Source organism: Chelonoidis abingdonii, chromosome 8, assembly GCF_003597395.2.
Source record: "Chelonoidis abingdonii isolate Lonesome George chromosome 8, CheloAbing_2.0, whole genome shotgun sequence".
Classification (NCBI taxonomy): Eukaryota; Metazoa; Chordata; order Testudines; family Testudinidae; genus Chelonoidis; species Chelonoidis abingdonii.
The window spans coordinates 55,409,635-55,427,958 of record NC_133776.1 but is presented as its reverse complement, the minus strand read 5'-3'; the positions used below and the strand labels follow the sequence as shown (position 1 = coordinate 55,427,958).

The 18,324-nt window shown below is 46.6% G+C and overlaps 1 protein-coding gene across 2 annotated transcripts in view; it reads right to left on the bottom strand.

The window, feature by feature from the left end:
- RYK (receptor like tyrosine kinase) overlaps nt 1-18,324 on the bottom strand; it is a 147,039-nt gene that overhangs the window by 29,754 nt on the left and 98,961 nt on the right. For both annotated transcript variants that reach the window (XM_075068621.1, XM_032769798.2), the window contains exons 10-11: nt 11,211-11,280; nt 7,069-7,201 (exon numbers count right to left, since the gene is read on the bottom strand). In XM_075068621.1, coding sequence (XP_074924722.1) covers nt 7,069-7,201; nt 11,211-11,280 — 203 coding nt within the window. The remainder of the gene's footprint in view (nt 1-7,068; nt 7,202-11,210; nt 11,281-18,324) is intronic.

Here is an 18,324-nt window from a genome sequence, read left to right as displayed (position 1 = left end):
TTATTCACTCTGATTTAAGGTTTCGCATGCCAGTAATACATTAACCTCTTTAGAAGGTCTCTTTCTATAAGTCTATAATATATAACTAAACTATTGTATGTAAAGTAAATAAGGTTTTTAAAATGTTTAAGAAGCTTCATTTAAAATTAAATTAAAATGCAGAGGCCCCCAGAGCGGTGGCCAGGACCCAGGCAGTGTGAGTACCACTGAAAGTCAGCTTGCGTGCCACCTTCGTCACGCGTGCCAATAGGGTGCCTACCACTGATGGATATATTATTACATGAAAGAAGTGTGATAACTGAATATGACAGAAATAGTACACAGCTGTGTAATCAAAGATTACAGCAGTGCTCACACACTAGGAAGTGGAGTTCTGGTTGCAGTATTTCTTAACTTTGGCATTTCTGGGTGGAGTGAGCAAAGATGGTTACTCACCTTTGTAACTGTTGTTCTTCGAGATGTGTTGCTCATATCCATTCCAGTTAGGTATGTCGCGCCGCATGTTCGTCGGTGATTTTTACCCGCCGCATGCACGTTCGCCGGAAGATTTTTCCCTAGCAACACTCAGGTGAAGGGTGGGCCGCCGGGCGCCCCCGGAGTGGCGTGATTTTACGTATGGTGCCTGGGCGGATATGCCGACCCAACCACCCTTCAGTTCTTCTTGCGGCTACTCCGACAAGAGGGAAGGAGGGTGGTTTGGAATGGATATGAGCAACACTATCTCGAAGAACAACAGTTACAAAGTGGAGTAACCGTCTTTTCTTCTTCGAGTGCTTGCTCATATTCATTCCAGTTAGGTGATTCCCAAGCCTTATGTAGGCAGTGGGGTCGGAGGGAATGTGCAGAATGTAAACTGCTGAGCCAGAGGCTGCAGCATCTCTTGGACTGGAACCAGAGCATAATGCGAAGCAAGGGTATGGACTGAGGACCATGGAGCTGCGCAACAGATCTCGTGGGTAGGTACACGAGCCAGCAAGGCGGCAGATGAGCCTAAGCCCTGGTAGAATGCATGGTGATGTGGCTTGGGGAAATGTGAGCCAAATCATAACAAGTGAGAGTGCACGTCATCACCCAAGATGAGATCCTCTGAGAGGAAACAGGTAGGCCTTTCCTTCGGTCTGCTACTGCGACCGAGAGTGGGGGTGTGTTACAAAATTGTTTTGTCCGCTGAACATAAATGCGAGCGCTCTGCAGATGTCCAGGGAGCGCAATTGTTGTCCCCATCGCGTTGAGTGTGGTTAACATGAAAGGCCGAAACCACCTTAGGGATAAAAGCCAGGTGAGGTCATAACTGCACCTTGTCTTTGTGAACATAGTGTATGGCGGAACCACTGTAAGAGCCCTGAGCTCAGAAACTCGTCTGGCCGATGTAATGGCTACGAGGAAAGTTGTCTTCCAAGACAGATATAGCAGCGAGCAGATCGCTAACGGCTCGAATGGAGGAGACACAAGTCTGGTTAAAACCAGGTTGAGGGCCCAGGTTGGGGCTGGGCGGCATACTTGAGGGTGTAAGCGCTCCAAGCCCTTGAGGAACCTCGAAACCATAGAGTCTGAGAACACGAAACGACCACCTTGGCCTGGATGGAAGGTAGAGATGGCTGCCAAGTGTACCCTCAGTGAGGACACCGCTAGGCCCTGCTGTTGTAGGCCAGAGGGTAGTCCAAAACAGAGGGGATCGAGAGCTCAGCAGGAGTAAGATCAAGCATTTCGCACCTGTAGGAGAAACGCTTCCACTTGTCCAGGTATGTTGACGAGGTGAAAGGCTTCCTGCTACCCCGATTTAGTCACGCAGCAGCCACACCGTGAGGTGAAGAGACTGCAGGTCCAAGTGGCGAAGTCTGCCGTGGTCCTGAGGTATGAGGTCTGGGTGGAGTGGTAGGGTAACTGGGTTGGCTATTGACAGGTCGAGCAACGTGGTGTATCAGTGCTGCCTGGACCATGCTGGAGTGATCATGATGATGCACTCACTGCCCCTGCGAAGTTTGAGCAGGACCCAATGAGCCAGGGGAAGGTAGGAAGGCATAAAGGAGTTGGCCCTTCCACGGCATGAGGAAAGCATCCGAGATCGGTCCCGGGGAGACCTTGGAAGGAGCAGAACCTCGGACATTTCCTGCTCTTGCGGTAAGGGAACAGGTCTGTATGTGGGGAAAAATCCCCACTTCTGGCAACAGAATGCATCACATCGGGCAGAGCGACCACTCATGAGACAGGAAAGACCTGCTGAGTCGAAGCGCCAAGGCGTTTCCAACGCCTGAGAGAAAGGACGCTACCAGATTTATCGAGTGGGCTATGCAGAAGTCCCAGAGATGGATGGCCTCCTGACAAAAGGAGGAGGACCATGTCCCTCCCAGGTTGTTTATGTAGCACATGGCCGTTGTGTTGGCTGTAAATACTGAGACACCACAGCCTCGCAGCTGCTGCTCGAACCCCTGGCACGCCAGGCGGACTGCTCTCATTTTTGGACATTGATGTGGAACGTCAGCTCCCGATAAGACCAAAGGCCTTAAGCTCGAAGGTGACCGAGGTGAGCACCCGAGCCGAGAGATGACGCTTCCGTCGTCAGGGACAGTGAGGGCTGGGGCGGATGGAACAGCATCCCTGCCCACACCAGGGAGGGAGTTAGCCACCATTCTAGGGAACCTAGGGTGCTTGAGGGAATGGTGACTATCGTGACCATTGGGTCCCTGTCTGGGCAGTACGTCGATTTGAGCCAAACTTGGAGAGGACAGAGGCAGAGCCTGGCATGTTTGGTTACAAACTTGCAGGCAGCCATGAGACCCAAGAGACCGAGACAAGTGCGAGCCGAGGTCATTGGGAAAGTCTGCAGACCTTGGATGATTTGGTGCCATCACCTGAAACCGCAGCTATGGTAAGCAGGATCCGGCTAGGTTGGAGTCCCAGGATAGCTCCTAGGAAGTCTAACCTCTGCGTGGGAACCAGAGTGGATATTTCCATAGTGATCATCAGGCCTAGACGTGTGAATAGGTCCTTGATGATGCCCACACGCTGAGTGACTTGTGTCTCGGAGTCTCCTCGGATAAGCCAATCGTCCAGATACGGAAAACGCATATCCGACGTCGGCGGAGGTGGGTGGCGACTATGGCCATACACTTGATTAGTGCCCATGGGGCTGTAGAAAGGCCAAACAGCAGGACCGTAAACTGGAAGTACTGACGGCTGGCTAGGAAGTGGAGGTATCTCCTGTGCGGAGGGAAGATGGCAATGTGAAAATACGCGTCCTTCATATCGAGGGCGGCATACCAGTCTCCAGGATCCAAGGACAGGATAATGGTTCCCAGGGACACCATGTGGAACTTCAACCTTATCATAAACTGGTTGAGTCCTCGTAGGTCTAGGATAGGTCTGAGACCTTCCGTACGAGTTGGGGATTAGGGAATAACGGGAGTAAAACCCTTGCCCCTTTCGTCCATCGGCGTCTGCACCTCTTGTAAGAGGAATTGCTCTTGAGAGGAGTCCCTGAAGAGGGACAGGGTTGGAACAAATTGGAGGTGGTACCATACTCACCATGTGTAGGAGCCAGCGAACTGAAGTTAACTGGGACCACGCCAAGAGGAAGTAGGAGTGGGATCCCCGCCTGTAACTGGTACGCCGCCTCGGGCGCACCTTCGAAAGTTCGTCTTTGGTCCCGGTGGTGATTGCGAGGGACCTCGATCTTGGCCCTCTAGGGGTCCTGACGGTCGTCTGCGACCACCTCGGCCGCGCCGTCTGCCAAAGTCCTGTCTGTGGCTAGGCACAGAGTACTGGCGGTGTGGCTGGGGACGGAAAGGCCTGGTTAGGTCGTCGGCGGTATGCACGCCGAGAGAGCGCATTAGGACCCTGTTGCCCTTCAGGCTTTGCAGCCTGGGGTTGACTTGCGCAAAGAGGCCTTTACCATCAAATGGTAAGTCGTGAATGGTATACTGCGCTCCGCCGGAGGTTTGAAACCTGAAGCCATGAGATGCTCCTCACGGTAATGAGGCCTGGAGGGAAGCTCTGGCCACCTTTTTCCCTTCCTCCAAGAGGGCAGTGAACTCTTGGCGGGAGTCTTGATGGAGAAGCTCCATAAACTTATCCACCGTCACCCAGGTGTTGTAATTATAGGGGCTAAGCAAGGCTTGTTGATTTGCCACACAGAGCTATAAGGCCCCTGCAGAATACACCTTGCAGCTGAGTAGGGTCATTTGCCTAGCCCCCTTCGATTTCGGGGCTGGCGCCTGCTGGCCATGCCTTCCCTTTCCTTAATGGACTGAATGACTAGTGAGCAGGGAGGAGGATGGACACACAAGTAGTCGTACCCTCCATAGAGTATCGGCATTCGCCTGGATGGTCTGAATAAATGGGCAGGGCCCCTCTTGTGGGACAACCGCCGATAGAATGTCCACTACCGCGTCCCCTACCTCCGGGACCTCCTGCAACTGGAGGTCCACATAGAGTGCTACCCTCCTTAGGAGGTCCTGATGGGCTCTTAGGTTGCTGGTGGGCACATCAGAATCGCGGTCCTGAGCATAAGAGCTGTCCGTGTGGGAAGACACTGATGCATATCCGGATGGCTATGGAGGTGCTGAAAAATCATGGGCAGAGTCTCTGACTCTCCCGGATCTTGCCCAACTCGGGACCAGGGACTAGTACCGGAAGGCGTACCGGTACCTGGAACGAGATCCGGACCTGCGACCAGAGCGGTGCCAGGAAGTCGACCGAGATCTCGAGGTCGGGAGCGGCTATGGGAATCACGGTGCCTGTAGCGGTGCCGGGAGCCGGAACGGTGCCGAGATTAGCAGGTCGGTGAAGGGGACACCGACCGGTGCGGTGAAGGGGACACTGACCGGTGCGGCAAGTGCGACCGGTACTGAGCAGAACAGCATTGGGACTGCAAGTGGTGTCGGGAGCGGGAATGCTGACAGGACCTGGAGCGTCTGCGGGACTGTGATCATGAACGGTGTCGCTCTGCTGTGCCGACAGAGGATGGTCGTATCAAGGAAGGCTTGCCAAGAGACTGTATTACCTGCACCGGCGGTGCTGGGGGTTCAGGCAGCATCTACTCTGTCATGGCAATGAGATCCCTTGCCAGTGGGAATGTCTCTGGCGTGGAGGGAACAGAAAGCCCAACCACAGCGCGTACCGAGGAGCTGTCAGGCCCCGGATTCGATGGCCCTCGTGGGACCGGGATCGACGGTGCCGACGTCATCAGTGCCTCGGCAGGTGTCGGTGCCGGGCGATCCGACTTAGACGAGCTCTCTGGCTGCGGTGCCGTTGGCATGGAAGCAGCAGGAGCAGGGAGCTCAACCACGGCGTGCGCCGGGGAGCAGTCAGGCACTGGATTCAACGGCCCTTGTGGGACCGGGATCGACTATGCCGACGTCGTCGGTGCCTCGGCAGGTGTCAGTGCTGGGCGATCCGACTTAGACGAGCTCTGAGGCTGCGGTGCAGTTGGCACGGAAGCAGCAGAAGGAGGAGGGAGCTCAACCATGGCGCGTGCTGGGGAGCTGTCAGGCACTGGCAAGAGTCGTCGTGGGCTCTCTCAACCTCGGAGAGAGGGAGCGGTGCCGAGTCGACTTCAGTGCCAGCGATAGCCGTGTCGAGAGGCCTTGGCAGTGCCAGCGGGGTCCGGTGCCGGGGAGGCGCTTCTGCCCGCCGAGTGACCAGCGCTCGGTGCCAAAGGTGGAGGGTAAGTTAAAGTCCTGCTCCATTTTGTTCTCGGCTTAAAAGCCTTGCAAATGGGGCACTTAGCTGTGAAGTGCAATTCCCCGAGGCACCTCAAACAGGAGTCGTGCGGATCTGCTGTCAGCATCGGCTTGTAGTAGGCCAAGCACGGTTTAAAAACTGGTGAGCCGGGCATGGGCTCCGGCACCGGGTGCAGGGAAGGGGCTACTCCCCAAACCCCGCTAACTATTACTAAACTAACTATGCTAGTAAAGAAAAAACGTATAATATATATATATAAAAGGATTATAACTATATACACGAGAACTACGAGTAGTTAGGGAAGTGGAAGTCAGCTAAGCCGTGCTCCACTGTTCCAACGACTGACACAGGCGGTAAGAAGGAACTGAAGGGTGGGTCGGCAGAGGTATATATCCGGCGCCATAGTGGCGCCACTCCAGGGGGCGCCCAGCCGACCCACCGAGTGTTGCTAGGGTAAAAATCTTCCGACAAACGTGCATGCAGCACGCACATACCTAACTGGAATGGATATGAGCAAGCACTCGAAGAACTGCAACGTTAACATTTTCTTAACAAAGTTTCCTAGAAGTTTTTCTGAGAAAAAGGAGGAAATACCCCATACTCAAAGCTATTTGGCTAGACAACCACAATGCATACAGCATGCAAGGAGTGCACTCAGGGAGGTAAAGGTTCCCTATGGAGTCACCTAACAGAGCACAGTGAATGAGGCAAGGCTCCTACAAAGAACTGCTGCTTTCAAGACACACCTTAGGAGATGGGGTCACACTGACAGATTGAGTTACAACACAGTGCTGCCTCACTTCCAAGATGCACATGACCTGCGGATACCATGTAGCCAAGATGATGCATAAGGCACTGGAAGGAAACTGTTTTGTGTTCAGAATTTTTGAAAACCAGGCAGATAGTTAACTACTGATTTAGGAACCTAATTTTAGACTCCTATATTTGAAATTCTTGTTCTCGATCTACACATTTTAACACTACTTCACTAACACCACAGGTCCTTAGGCAAGTAAACTATCATAACATTTTAAAACAACCTGTGAGGTTCAGCTGTAAAATATTAATCTGAAAACAGAATGCGAAGTGAAATAAATGCTTAATGTAACACTCCCAATTTACAGTAAAAATAGGGAGTTGCTGTAATCAATGAGACACTGGAGTCAACAACTGCCTGTGATAAATTCACAGAAAAATTACTTTTTCTTGTGAACCACAAAATATACACTTCCCATGTCTGCTTTTAAGTTTCAACTACGTAATAGGCTTTCCAATTCATTCAGCTCTTGAAAAGTCATCCCTATACTGTCTCCACAGCTGGATCTTACAGTCTGAACAAAGTCTGACCAACTAAAACACTGAGTTTTTAAATTAGCCGTTTCTTACCTGAGGATTGTTGGCCTCTACTAACTTGCACTGGCGCAGGAACAGCTTAAGGTTCCCCCAGTTCATGAAAGGCAGCAGCACCATGGGTTTCTCCCCATCTTCTATACTGACATGGGTGATAGGGAGCAAGTTCCTGAAAGATAGATCAGATGTGCCTAAATTTTAGAAAGTTATATCTGATCAAAGTTAGCAAGTCACCTAAACAAAAGATCCCACTATAAATGATAAACAGAAGTACAGTAGAAAAGGCAATAGATTATTTAACAAAATAAAGTAACAAGGTCTCCAAATAACTTGAAGCTACATGTTTAGGAATGTGTCCAAACATCTGAGTAATTTTCCATCAAGAAAAACTTTTGCGTGCTCCAAAACTGATTAAAGATAAAATCCCACTGAAGATTATTCTTTACACAAACTATGAGTGTATTTTCAGTTTGGAAATGTATCCATCTCTTTAAAATGCACCTATACATGTTACAGATTTCATTATATTACAGTAAGCATGGTTTATAGAACTGAACAAAAATTTGGCATTTCCATTTTGCTGGAAAGCGATAGTTTGACATTTGTCCTACACAAGGAAGAAAAGTCAACAGTTGAATATTTTCATGGAACAAAAGTCTGAAAAACACTGAGTTGGAAGTGCCAAATCAAAATGTTTCATTTAGTCAGCTTAATTTTAAACTCATCTGCCTGTGGTGCTGCAGTGATTTATGGGTGCTGAAGCTATTGTGTTATTACGGGCTGGCTGAATCTCCTAATATGTACCACACAAAACAGCCAGTTTAATGTTGAACGGACTTAAAGAAAGCGTTTTGGTTCTGTTCAACAATTTTAATCTTGTTCAAAGCTACCCACATAATATTTTGTTTCAGATTTCAATTTACTATGGAAAAGTCATTTACAAAATTCTCAACCAGCGCTAGTAATTTCTTTATGTAGTACTTTTGATGCAAATTCCAAAGCCCTCTTTTTAAAATCTGTTTCAGCATCCCACATCTTCACTAATATCAGTGCTTGTATTTCAGTTATGCCTACGGATTGTAACACAGAGAGAGAGAGAGAGAGAGAGAGAGAGAGAGAGAGAGAGTGTAAGTGTAAAAAGAGCCCCTCCTCAGAAAAAGTTTACAATCTAAACAGAAATCAGATTGAGGGAAGAGGACAGAAGAAAGCAAATATACTTTTACACTGATACATTTGAGGATTTTCATGGGAAGCATTACTATTTTATTTCCTTTAATTCAATTTCTCTTTTCAGCCATAAACTAGAACTTGAAATTAAGCATGACTCTGCAAAGAAAAGTGACTTAAAAAGGCAGTGTGGATCTTGTTTGTGTTTCAATGATTTCCATATCAAACTCCTTCAGATTACAAGACTGCTCAATTGCCAATACGTGAGACTTGAATGTCAAGCTGGATTTGAATGTCAAGCTGGGGTTCCTTCCTGCACACTTGCCATTACCAGTTAAAGATTCTGAAGACCAAACAAAGCCCTCAGTGACATCTCAAATCCCAGTGAATGGAGATTGTCTTGGATGAGGTACATAACTCCCTTAAATATAGACTCCACCAAATCATGACAATAATTCATGTACACTACACCCATGCTATTAAGCATTCTTACATCCTAGATGCTTCCTATTTAGCAACACACAGTACTGCTTGGAGGCTTATCTTTTTTTGCACCCATTCCACTCCTTGTTGATCACTGTTATAATACTATTGGCAGAATTTATCTCTTGATATGCAAGAATACTTAATAGCATGACGTAAGGTGGTGACAGAATATACCTGAGTCCACACCCTGTATATGCTACTGTAATAATCTTTGTATTAGGCATGTCTTCTGAGATATTTAAAATATCAATTTTCTGATCAATAATTTCATGGGAATATGCATGTAGCAGCATTATATGTGAAGTTATAAACATAAATTGAGATTATGACTAAGGCCACATCTACACTACCAGCCAAATTGGTACTGCTGCGATCAATGCAGTGGTGTTGATTTAACGGGTCTGGTGAAGACATGCTAAATCAATGGGAGAGCATCTCCCACTCACACAGCTCAGTGTAGACACTGTGGTAAATGGATGTAGCTACGTAGACTTCAGTTACGTTATTCACGTAACTTAGATCTATTTACTGTGGTAGTGTAGACCAGCCCTAAGGTTTGGTCTACTCTACAGAGTTTGGTCAACACAAGGCAACTTATGTTGACCTATGAAGTGTCTACACTTAATTTTACTCTCACCGACGGAACTGCCCCAGTACATTGACTTAACTCCACCTCCATGAGCAATGTAGTCAAGGTCGATGTAATTTGGCATTGTTTACATCGACTGTTACTGGCTTTCAGGAGCTGTCCCACAAGTGCACACACTGACAGTACAACTGATACAAGCGTTCCTGGTGAGGATGTGCACCATCAATACCAGGAGCAAAGTGTAAACAATACACAAGAAATGTAATTACTGTGGCAGCGGTATGCTGATATACGTCAAATTGACTTAATTTTGCAGTGTAGACATGGCCAATAAGTTTTCCGGAGATGTCTGGGAAATGGCCAAACCAGTTTCTCAGAGACAAAGGGCAAGCTGATGCCTCAGACAGGTGTAAACAAGGCTGATGGGCCAACTACTCACTAAGCAGCCATTCTTTGGCAGGAAAGGGACCAAAAAAATCATCTACATCTTAGTAAAGAAACAGCATGGAAAGTCCCCTTCCAAACAGACTGCCTGTTCCCCCTGCTCCCAGCTGGAAATACTTCCCAAAGGAAGGACAGGACTATAAAGAAGATGCAGACACCCCCAGGCACCTCCAACTTCCCCATCATTCATCAATACACTGCATGAATATGGACAAATGAAGCAGCCATTAAACAGAAATGGTCCTTGTCTAAGAAGTTTGTCCAGTGAGACTGTTGAAAGTATGTGGTAAAAAACTTTGCTTTCAATTTAACACAGTCTGTTAAGTTAGGCACTAGTTCCATTTTATCTTTATTTTTCTTGTAACCATTTCTGATGTTTTAGGGCTCACTACTTGTATTCATTTAAAATCGCTCTCTGTAGTTAATAAACTTGTTTTATCTAACTCAGGTGTGTTTGAACTCAAGTGTTGGGGAAACTCTCTTTCAGATAACAAGATGTGTGCATATAATTTCTATTAATAAAATGACAGTCTTTAAATGAGCTTGTACTGTCCAGGATAGGGCTGGCCAGTACAGGACATACATTTCTGGAGGGAAATTAGGACTGGGGTGTGTTGGGATCACCCTACAATATAATCAAGGCTAGCAAGAGCCAAACCATGGCTGGTTAGCTGCAGCACACACAGACATACCTGGGATTGACCTGCATGCTGGAGGTTGTTGGTGAGCAGTCCAGACTAGAGGCTGGAGTAGCAGAGCAGTGTAAAGGGCACCCCAGGTTAGAGGGCAGGAGTGATACAGATAGTCCGGAGTCTACCCTGGGTATGTCACATTGGTGTACAGGAATTATTGGCAGGGTTTTGTGATGACTGTGTTACTGGCTATGGTTGGAAAATAACTGGGGTGTGGATGGGATGCAAGTCTGACAGCATACATGCTGCCTTCTTCAGCAAGACAGATTTATATGGTCTCTGGAGCAAGTGCCTGCAGCACCTCGTGGGACTGTGGGCTGGTCTACACTACGGGGAAAAATCGATCTTAGATACACAACTTCAGCTACATGAATAACGTAGCTGAAGTCGAATATCTAAGATCGGATTACTCACCCGTCCTCACCGCGCGGGATCAATGTCTGCAGCTCCCCCTGTCGATTCCGGAACTCCGTTGGGGTTGGTGGAGTTCCGGAATCGATATAAGCGCGCTCGGGGATCGATTGTAACCCGCCGATACGGCGGGTAGTGTAGACGTAGCCTGTGAGGTGATAAAAGGTGCATGCTAAATGCTCTTTACTTTAGTGTTCATTCTTAAAGGGTCTTCTCAGCTTTTTATAACTTTGCCAAACTTTTGGCTGAAGTATTGTACATTTAAGTTCGGAAGTGATTTGTTTCTGAAATTTTTAGCACTGAAAAGCCACTTAAATATTATTTTCAATACACAAATACAAATTTAATTTAAAGCTTCTTATGGTAAGAGTGAAAGTAGCAGTACTCACCTGTGATGAAGGCCTCGGAGTTTACAGCTTTCTGTCAGCATCATTGTCACTTGCACTTCTGAGGCTTGATCTAAAAAAAGACATGACAAGAAGGAACTGTGACCGTTATTCATTCTGGAAACAAACTAAAGTGTAATTTTTTTTACAAAACTGGTTAAATAGGCACATGCGCAAGTGACTAAAACTGATTTTCAACAGGCCAGTTTAAATAAATCAAGGGAACTGACTCAAGATCCTTCTAAAGTGAATGCAAAAGTAGTTCTCTACATTAAATATTCTTTATTTTAAACTTGTAGCCAGCTGTGGATATACTAGATATTTTTTCATGCTTCAACTGCACACTAAAGAATACACAATTTGATTTATTACTAGATTTATTAATTTTAACTAAATATAAAGTAAGGTAGATGAGTTCTGATGGCCATTTTTGTAACACTTCTCCTTTCTTTCACCACCACCTACAAAAAATAACCCATGCGCTTACAGCGAGCAATCTACAACAATCACATATTACAGCGAAGAAAAAACTGACCATTTCAAAATGGTTTATTTTTAAAAAAATTTATACATTTCCTCTCCTAATTTTTTAAAATGTCTTTTCAAAAACAAAACAAGGATTACACAAACATATTCAGGAAAATCCCTTATTGAAGCTTTCTTACAACTGCTCCAGAATCCTTCCTACCTTCACATATGCATAGCCAACCTATGGAATTCACTTCGACAAGATATTGAGTCCAAACTTGGTAGAATTCAAAATGTCATCTTGTTCACAGAGATGCCTAATATTCAGTAACATTAGATAAGATACAAATGTGAAATGCATACACCTTTGTACCTACGAGGTAAGGCATCTGGTTGGTGTGAGCGAAGAGTTTCCTATAAGGGTATGTTACTTTATTAATGTCCATTATGAAGGGGGCACACCTCAATCTGCAATGTCTGGTATTGATTACCATTTGACCAGGATAGCGAACCACATGGTTTAATCTGATATGGCAATTTCATGTTAGTAGCAATCCTATGTTTGATTACTAGAAACCCTCACCTGTAGCGCTTCCTGTGTGGAGACAAGAAGGGGTATTTCTGAGCAGGGAGACAGGTGTTTGAAGCTGTTCTGAGCTGGGATGGAGCAGTGAGAATTGGTTTGGTTAAGCGAAAGAGGGAATCGAGTCAATTGGTGAATGTGTATATGTAAAGAGGTACTGAGGAGAGGGAAGGGAAGGTGCTTGGGACAAGTATCACAGGAATACATGTTGCTGTGTTGGTCCCAGGATATTAGAGAGAGAGTGGGTTAGGTAATATCTTTTCTTGGATCAACTTCTATTGGTGAAAGACAAGCTTCTGAGCTACACAGAGCTCTCCTTCAGGGATATATATCATTTTCTCCCTACCTGGCACCATTTACGGCAGGACAGTCACTGTACAAAATCCCTTAGTGGATTGTTAGCCTCTATTTGTGGTTATGCTGCTGGAAGCAAAGATCTGAAGCAGCTTACTGTGCTCAGTATGACTTCTGTTAATCATCAGCCATTACTCCCCACATCAATGATGGTACACAGGCCACACTGAAGATCCCACTGGACTATTTGAACAGGAGTCCTAATTTGGAGCATTGGTAGCAGAGAGCAAATGGAGAGGAGTAAGGTACTCCGATCACATTTCCTACTGCCATTCCTACAGGGCAGAATTAAGGTTATCTTGTGGGAGAAGCTGCACCTTAACTGCATTTCGCAAAGTATAGAAATCTGTGTAGTATTTCTTGCAACAGGAGACTTTGGGGGGGATATATGCTGCTGAGGCCTTAACTGAGCATTTCCTGGTTTTTTAAGGCTTGACATCTCATGTTATGAAAAGGTATGGTGAACTTTCTGGTAAGCGATTTAAATATGCAGTGAAGGAGACAAAAATTCCTATGCAGTCTTGTGCACCAAATGAGAGAAACCTCAACGTTTTATTAAGATGGAGATCTTGTCTACCCTACAGAGTTTTGTTGACAAAAGTTAGCTTTTGTCAACAAAATAGTGGGGGTGTACACCCTGAAATGCTCCTTTTGCCGATGTAACTCCTCTGTTATGCCAGCAAAATAAAACCACGTCAACGAGCAACAGAGCTTTTTGGGATGTAGAGCGATGCAGTGTCAGTGGAGACACTGAGCTTACTTATGCCGCCCTAACTGACCTCCAGGAGGTGTCCCATGGTGTCCATCATGACCGTTCTGGTCAGCAGTTTGAACTCACTGCCCTACAGTTACACAGACATGCACCCATGGAATTTAGGCCCAGGAATTTCTGAAATTCATCTTCCTGTTTGCTTGGCAGGGACTGTTCACACAGCATGTACCCAGCTGACCATGCTGGCTTTCCTCAGACATGGTCCTGCTTGGAGTACATCAGAGCTGTTGGATCTGTGGGGAGAGGAGGCTGTACAGTCGCAGCTTCACTCAAGCCGTGGGAATTTTGATATCTATGCACTGATTTGTCATGGAATGCAGGACAAGGGACGCAAAAGGGACATGCAGCAGTGCCATGCTGAGATCAAGGAGCTCAAGCAGGCACATCAGCAGGCAATGGAGGCCAACCATCGCTCTGACGCGGCAACGAAGACATGCCACTCCTATGAGAAGCTGCAAATCATACTCAGTGGCAACCCCACTGCCACCACCGTGAGCCTCATGGATACTTCAGGGGACTAGAGGCAACAGTCAGCAGTCAACTACGAAGACCAAGTGGTAGATGAGGAAATAGTTAGAGGGGGGACATGGGACAGGTGATATGGTCATCTGGTGACGTGGCAAACCAGGACCTAATTTTGACTCTGGAGGGGTCTGCCAATCCCAGCACGCTGGCTCTGGTGTGCCTGAAGCAGGAGAGGCAAGCTCTGGTAAGCATGCCTTTTGCTTTGATATGCACAGTGATAGGAGACTGAGGTCTCATTTACTTTGTTATATGACAGAGGAGGGATAAGGGATAGAAATTAACAACAGAGGCTACACAGCTATGCAGTGAGGGACCAGTGGAAAAGTTTGTTCCAGGAATGCTCTATAATGATTGCTAGGAAGCTTTCCTGTAGGTACTCTGCAATCCTCTGCCTAAAGTTCCTTAGCAGAGCTGCCTTGTTTATCCCGCATGCTGTAGGAAACTCTGCCATGCTAACCGGCAATTATTTCTGCAGGAACCAAAGTGGCACACAGGTGAACATACGGACCCTGTCTGAAGCAGCACACATGCAGGAGCTAAACCCTTGCATCCTAGGTTACCCTCAGGAGTGAGATATCGGGTTCAATTACCGCAGCCTACGGAAAAGAGTACAATAATTTAGAATACTTTCCCTCAGCGCATGTGGTGACCCTCTTCGCAAACCTCCAGATCTTTTGTCCCTTTTTGCCTATTCCCTCTTCCCCCAACAAACTCACCATATTTGGGGCTCTCGCCACGTTGTGTGCTAACCAAGGAACAATGAGAGAGAGGTGTGCGTGACTTTTGTGATTCACAGTTGTGTGTGCACTCACAATACTGTTTCCGTTCATTGTTTCTTTGGTTTCTGCAAATGCGTCCTTGAGGACCAACTCCGACACAGCGGTGGAGCACCTCCATCAGATAAGGAGGTGAACCAGCAGGAGTAAGGACAATATGTTTCACAAAGTGGTGCAGTCAACAGATACAGCAGATAGCAAAACAGGAGTGTGGAGGGAGACAGTTAATGACAAATTCAGACTGGATAGCTTGGAAAGGAGACTGGAGCAGGAGAGGATGATAAAGCTACTGGAGGGCCAGACAGAGATGCTCAAGTCCCTTATAGTGCTGCAGTCTGAGCACATCTGTACATGACTCCCCCTGCAGCCAACACAGAACACTATTCTATGCCCTCCCCAAACTCCCTCAACACATTCCTCGCACGTACCCCTTGCACTCTCCCCCTAGAGACAGGTTTCATGATGAAAGCTGGAATTACAGCTGTGAAAGCCTTAACTGAGAGACTGTTCCTCACTGGTATTTCCTGCTTGTAAACAAACACAAAAAAGGCATTCTATCCTTTTAATTAAAAGTATAGTCTTTGAAACAAAGTGAGTCTGTCTGTCATGTACACAGTATTTGCTGCTAAAATTCAAACAGTGGCTATAGGCAGGAACATTAGCTCACTACAATTAAAGCTCAGGAAGAAAGCATTACGAGGGGCATTTAAGGCAGCAAGTAAACATTGCCTGGCCAAATGCATTACAAAGACACATTACCGGGACTCTGTGTTCTCTGTAAGCTGCATGCTTGGGCAGCCGTGCAGGAGAGATGTAAGTGGCACCCAGCTGGTAGCAGAGCAGTACAGGCATCAGCATGTGTTCAGGTGTCTTTCCCACCATGTTGCTCCATCCTGCAGCTGCTCCCAGGACCCTCCTGCTGGCTGTGCAGAGTGTGAGAGAGGGTGCTGATGGGGTACAGGGGCGGGGAACACCCTATCTCCGCAGAGCAGGGCAGAGGGGACAGCCTGGCTCAGGAGGACTCAGAGCTGCAGTGGTCTGAATGAGTGCCTTTCTTAAAGAGACAGTGCACTTTTTCTGAGATTTCCCCAGCAGCTAGCTCAGTGTCTCTCTCTCTCCCCCATGCACAAAACACACTCACTCCCTCTCTCTCCCACCCAATGTACCCCATCCTCACAGAGCAGGGGGTGGGGGTAAGAGAGACAACAGGACTCAGGACAGAGTAGGAGAGCTTTCAGTAAGCATTTTAGAGAGACAGTGTACAGCTTTCCCCACCAGGCAGCGCGCGCACAGTCTGTCTCGCTCTGTCACACAGTATCTTTCACAATCACCTCCCAACATATACTTGTATTATTGTTGTTACTTCCCACAATACACATATATTCTCTGTAATTTTATTCTTTCAAAGTGTTATTTTAGTGTTTTGACTGGTCTATGCATTTCATAATTTTTATTTCTCTCACACTTAAAATTTAATTCTTTGAGTAGTGAGTTCTAAAATGCCTAACCTTGCTGGAGTAATAAACCCTATAGTAACTTTTTAAAAATATATATATTATATATAGGTTTTTGTTTCTACTGGTGGCACACATAGACACATACCTATGTATTCTGCACATGGATGGAAAAAATTAGAGGGAACATTGCTCGGGTTCATTGTCAAAATGCTCCTTCAAAGCCTCCCTGATTTGAACAGCCTCCTGCTGAGCTCCTCTAATTGCCCTGGTATCTGGATGCTCAAAATCAGCAACCAGATGATCCACGTTAGCACTCCACCCCTAGGAAAGCTTTTTCCCCCTTCACTTCACAAATATTATGCAGAGCACAGCAGGCTGCTAAAACCATCCAAATATTAGCCTCACTGAGGTCTAATCTGCCAAAAAGGCAGCACCAGTGACTTTTTAATCTGTCAAAGGCACATTCAATGGTCATTCAGCACCAGCTGAGGCTGTTGTTGAAGCACTTCTTTCTGTTACCTAGGTTCCCAGAGTAAGGCTTTGTGAGCCAGGGGAGCAAGGGGTAGGTGAGGTCTCCCAGGATCACTATGGCATTTCCACATCCCCCATTAGAATCTCTGGTCTTGAAAGTGTCTCAGCATGCAGCTTCCTATACAGTTCAGTGTTCCTAATCATGACTCTTCCCTGACCAATCCACATTGATGTTAGTGAAACACCCCAGTGATCCACCAGTGCCTGCAAAACCATGGAGAAGTAGCTCTTATGATTGATGGCATCACAAGATGGTCTGGGGGCAAAACTGGGATATGCGTGCCATCTATCACCCAGCTACAGTTAGGGAATCCCATTGAGTAAAATACTTGATAGCTTTGCAGGAAAGTCACAGTTCTTCATAGCAGGAGGCGACTAATGGTCCTACACACTTGCATCACCACAACCCCTACGGTGGACTTTCCAACTCCAAACTGATTTGCAACTGATCGGTAGCAGGCTGGAGTTGCCAGCTTCCACACAGTAATCGTCACTCGCTTTTCCACTGTGAGGGCAGCCCTCATTCTGGTGTCCTTGTGCTGCATTGCTGGGGCAAGTGGCGCACACGGTTCCAGGAAGGTGGTTTTATGTATCCAAAACTTCTGCAGCCACTGCTCGTCATCTCATACCTGCATCACAATTTGATCCCACCCCTCAGTGCTCATTTCCTGAGCCCAATATTGACAGTCCACTGTGTGTAGCTACTTTGTGAATGCCAGCAGCAATTTTGAAATATTTCTTTCCATTGCCCACAGCAGGGCAGGCACCACAGCTTCACTTTGTTCCACAGCTCATGAAACACTGCAGGACCAGCTGTATTGTGTTCATAACACTGATCACCAGACTGGTCAGCAGTTCAGGAGCCATGCTTTAAGGCAGAGATGGCAGGCATATAGTTGACATTAGCTGTTCAAAAAGAGAACAAAAGGTCGGAAGCCCATGGAATGATGGGACAGAAAGAACTGCATCATGGGACAGTGAGCATGCCCCCATGATGCACTGCAATCTGTTCCGAGATCTCCCAGTGGCAGAAGGTGGTGAGTTGCACAATGGGATAGCTACCCACTATGGAATGCTCTCTTTGTTGATGTAAGGGCACAGACTGTGGACACTCTGCTGACACAAGGAGTTGTGTGGACGTGCACACCTGATGTAATTAAAGCAGCTTAAGTCGACTAAACTCTGTAGCATAGACATGGCCGGAGTTACACAAGTAATAGAGCCCTCATTTACCAGACTGAGATTGTTAAAATTTGTTCTTATGAATAGCTGAACCTTTCTTTTTGCTCAAACTTTCCGGAAAAAATGCACCCTCCAGGAGAAACTAGGCTTGGAAAATTCCAGGCCAAAATGTAAGTTACAAGAAGTTATAAGCCACTGGAAATGAGATCTCAGAATAACGCATAGGCAACTTTAATTACCAGTTTCACTCCCGCTACAGCTGAGCCCAGAACTACTACATTGTGAAGAAAGAGGTTATTTAATTTTATGTTTTATTTTAAAACCTGTACGCTTGGCTTGTATACCTCTCAGAAAGAGGAACTGACCCTGCACTCACGTAACTACTTTTTAGCATTTTAAAATTAGAAGTTATGTTGCAATAATCTAGTGTTCCAGGGTCAGAAGGTAGTTTAAACTGGCTGTAAAGTCT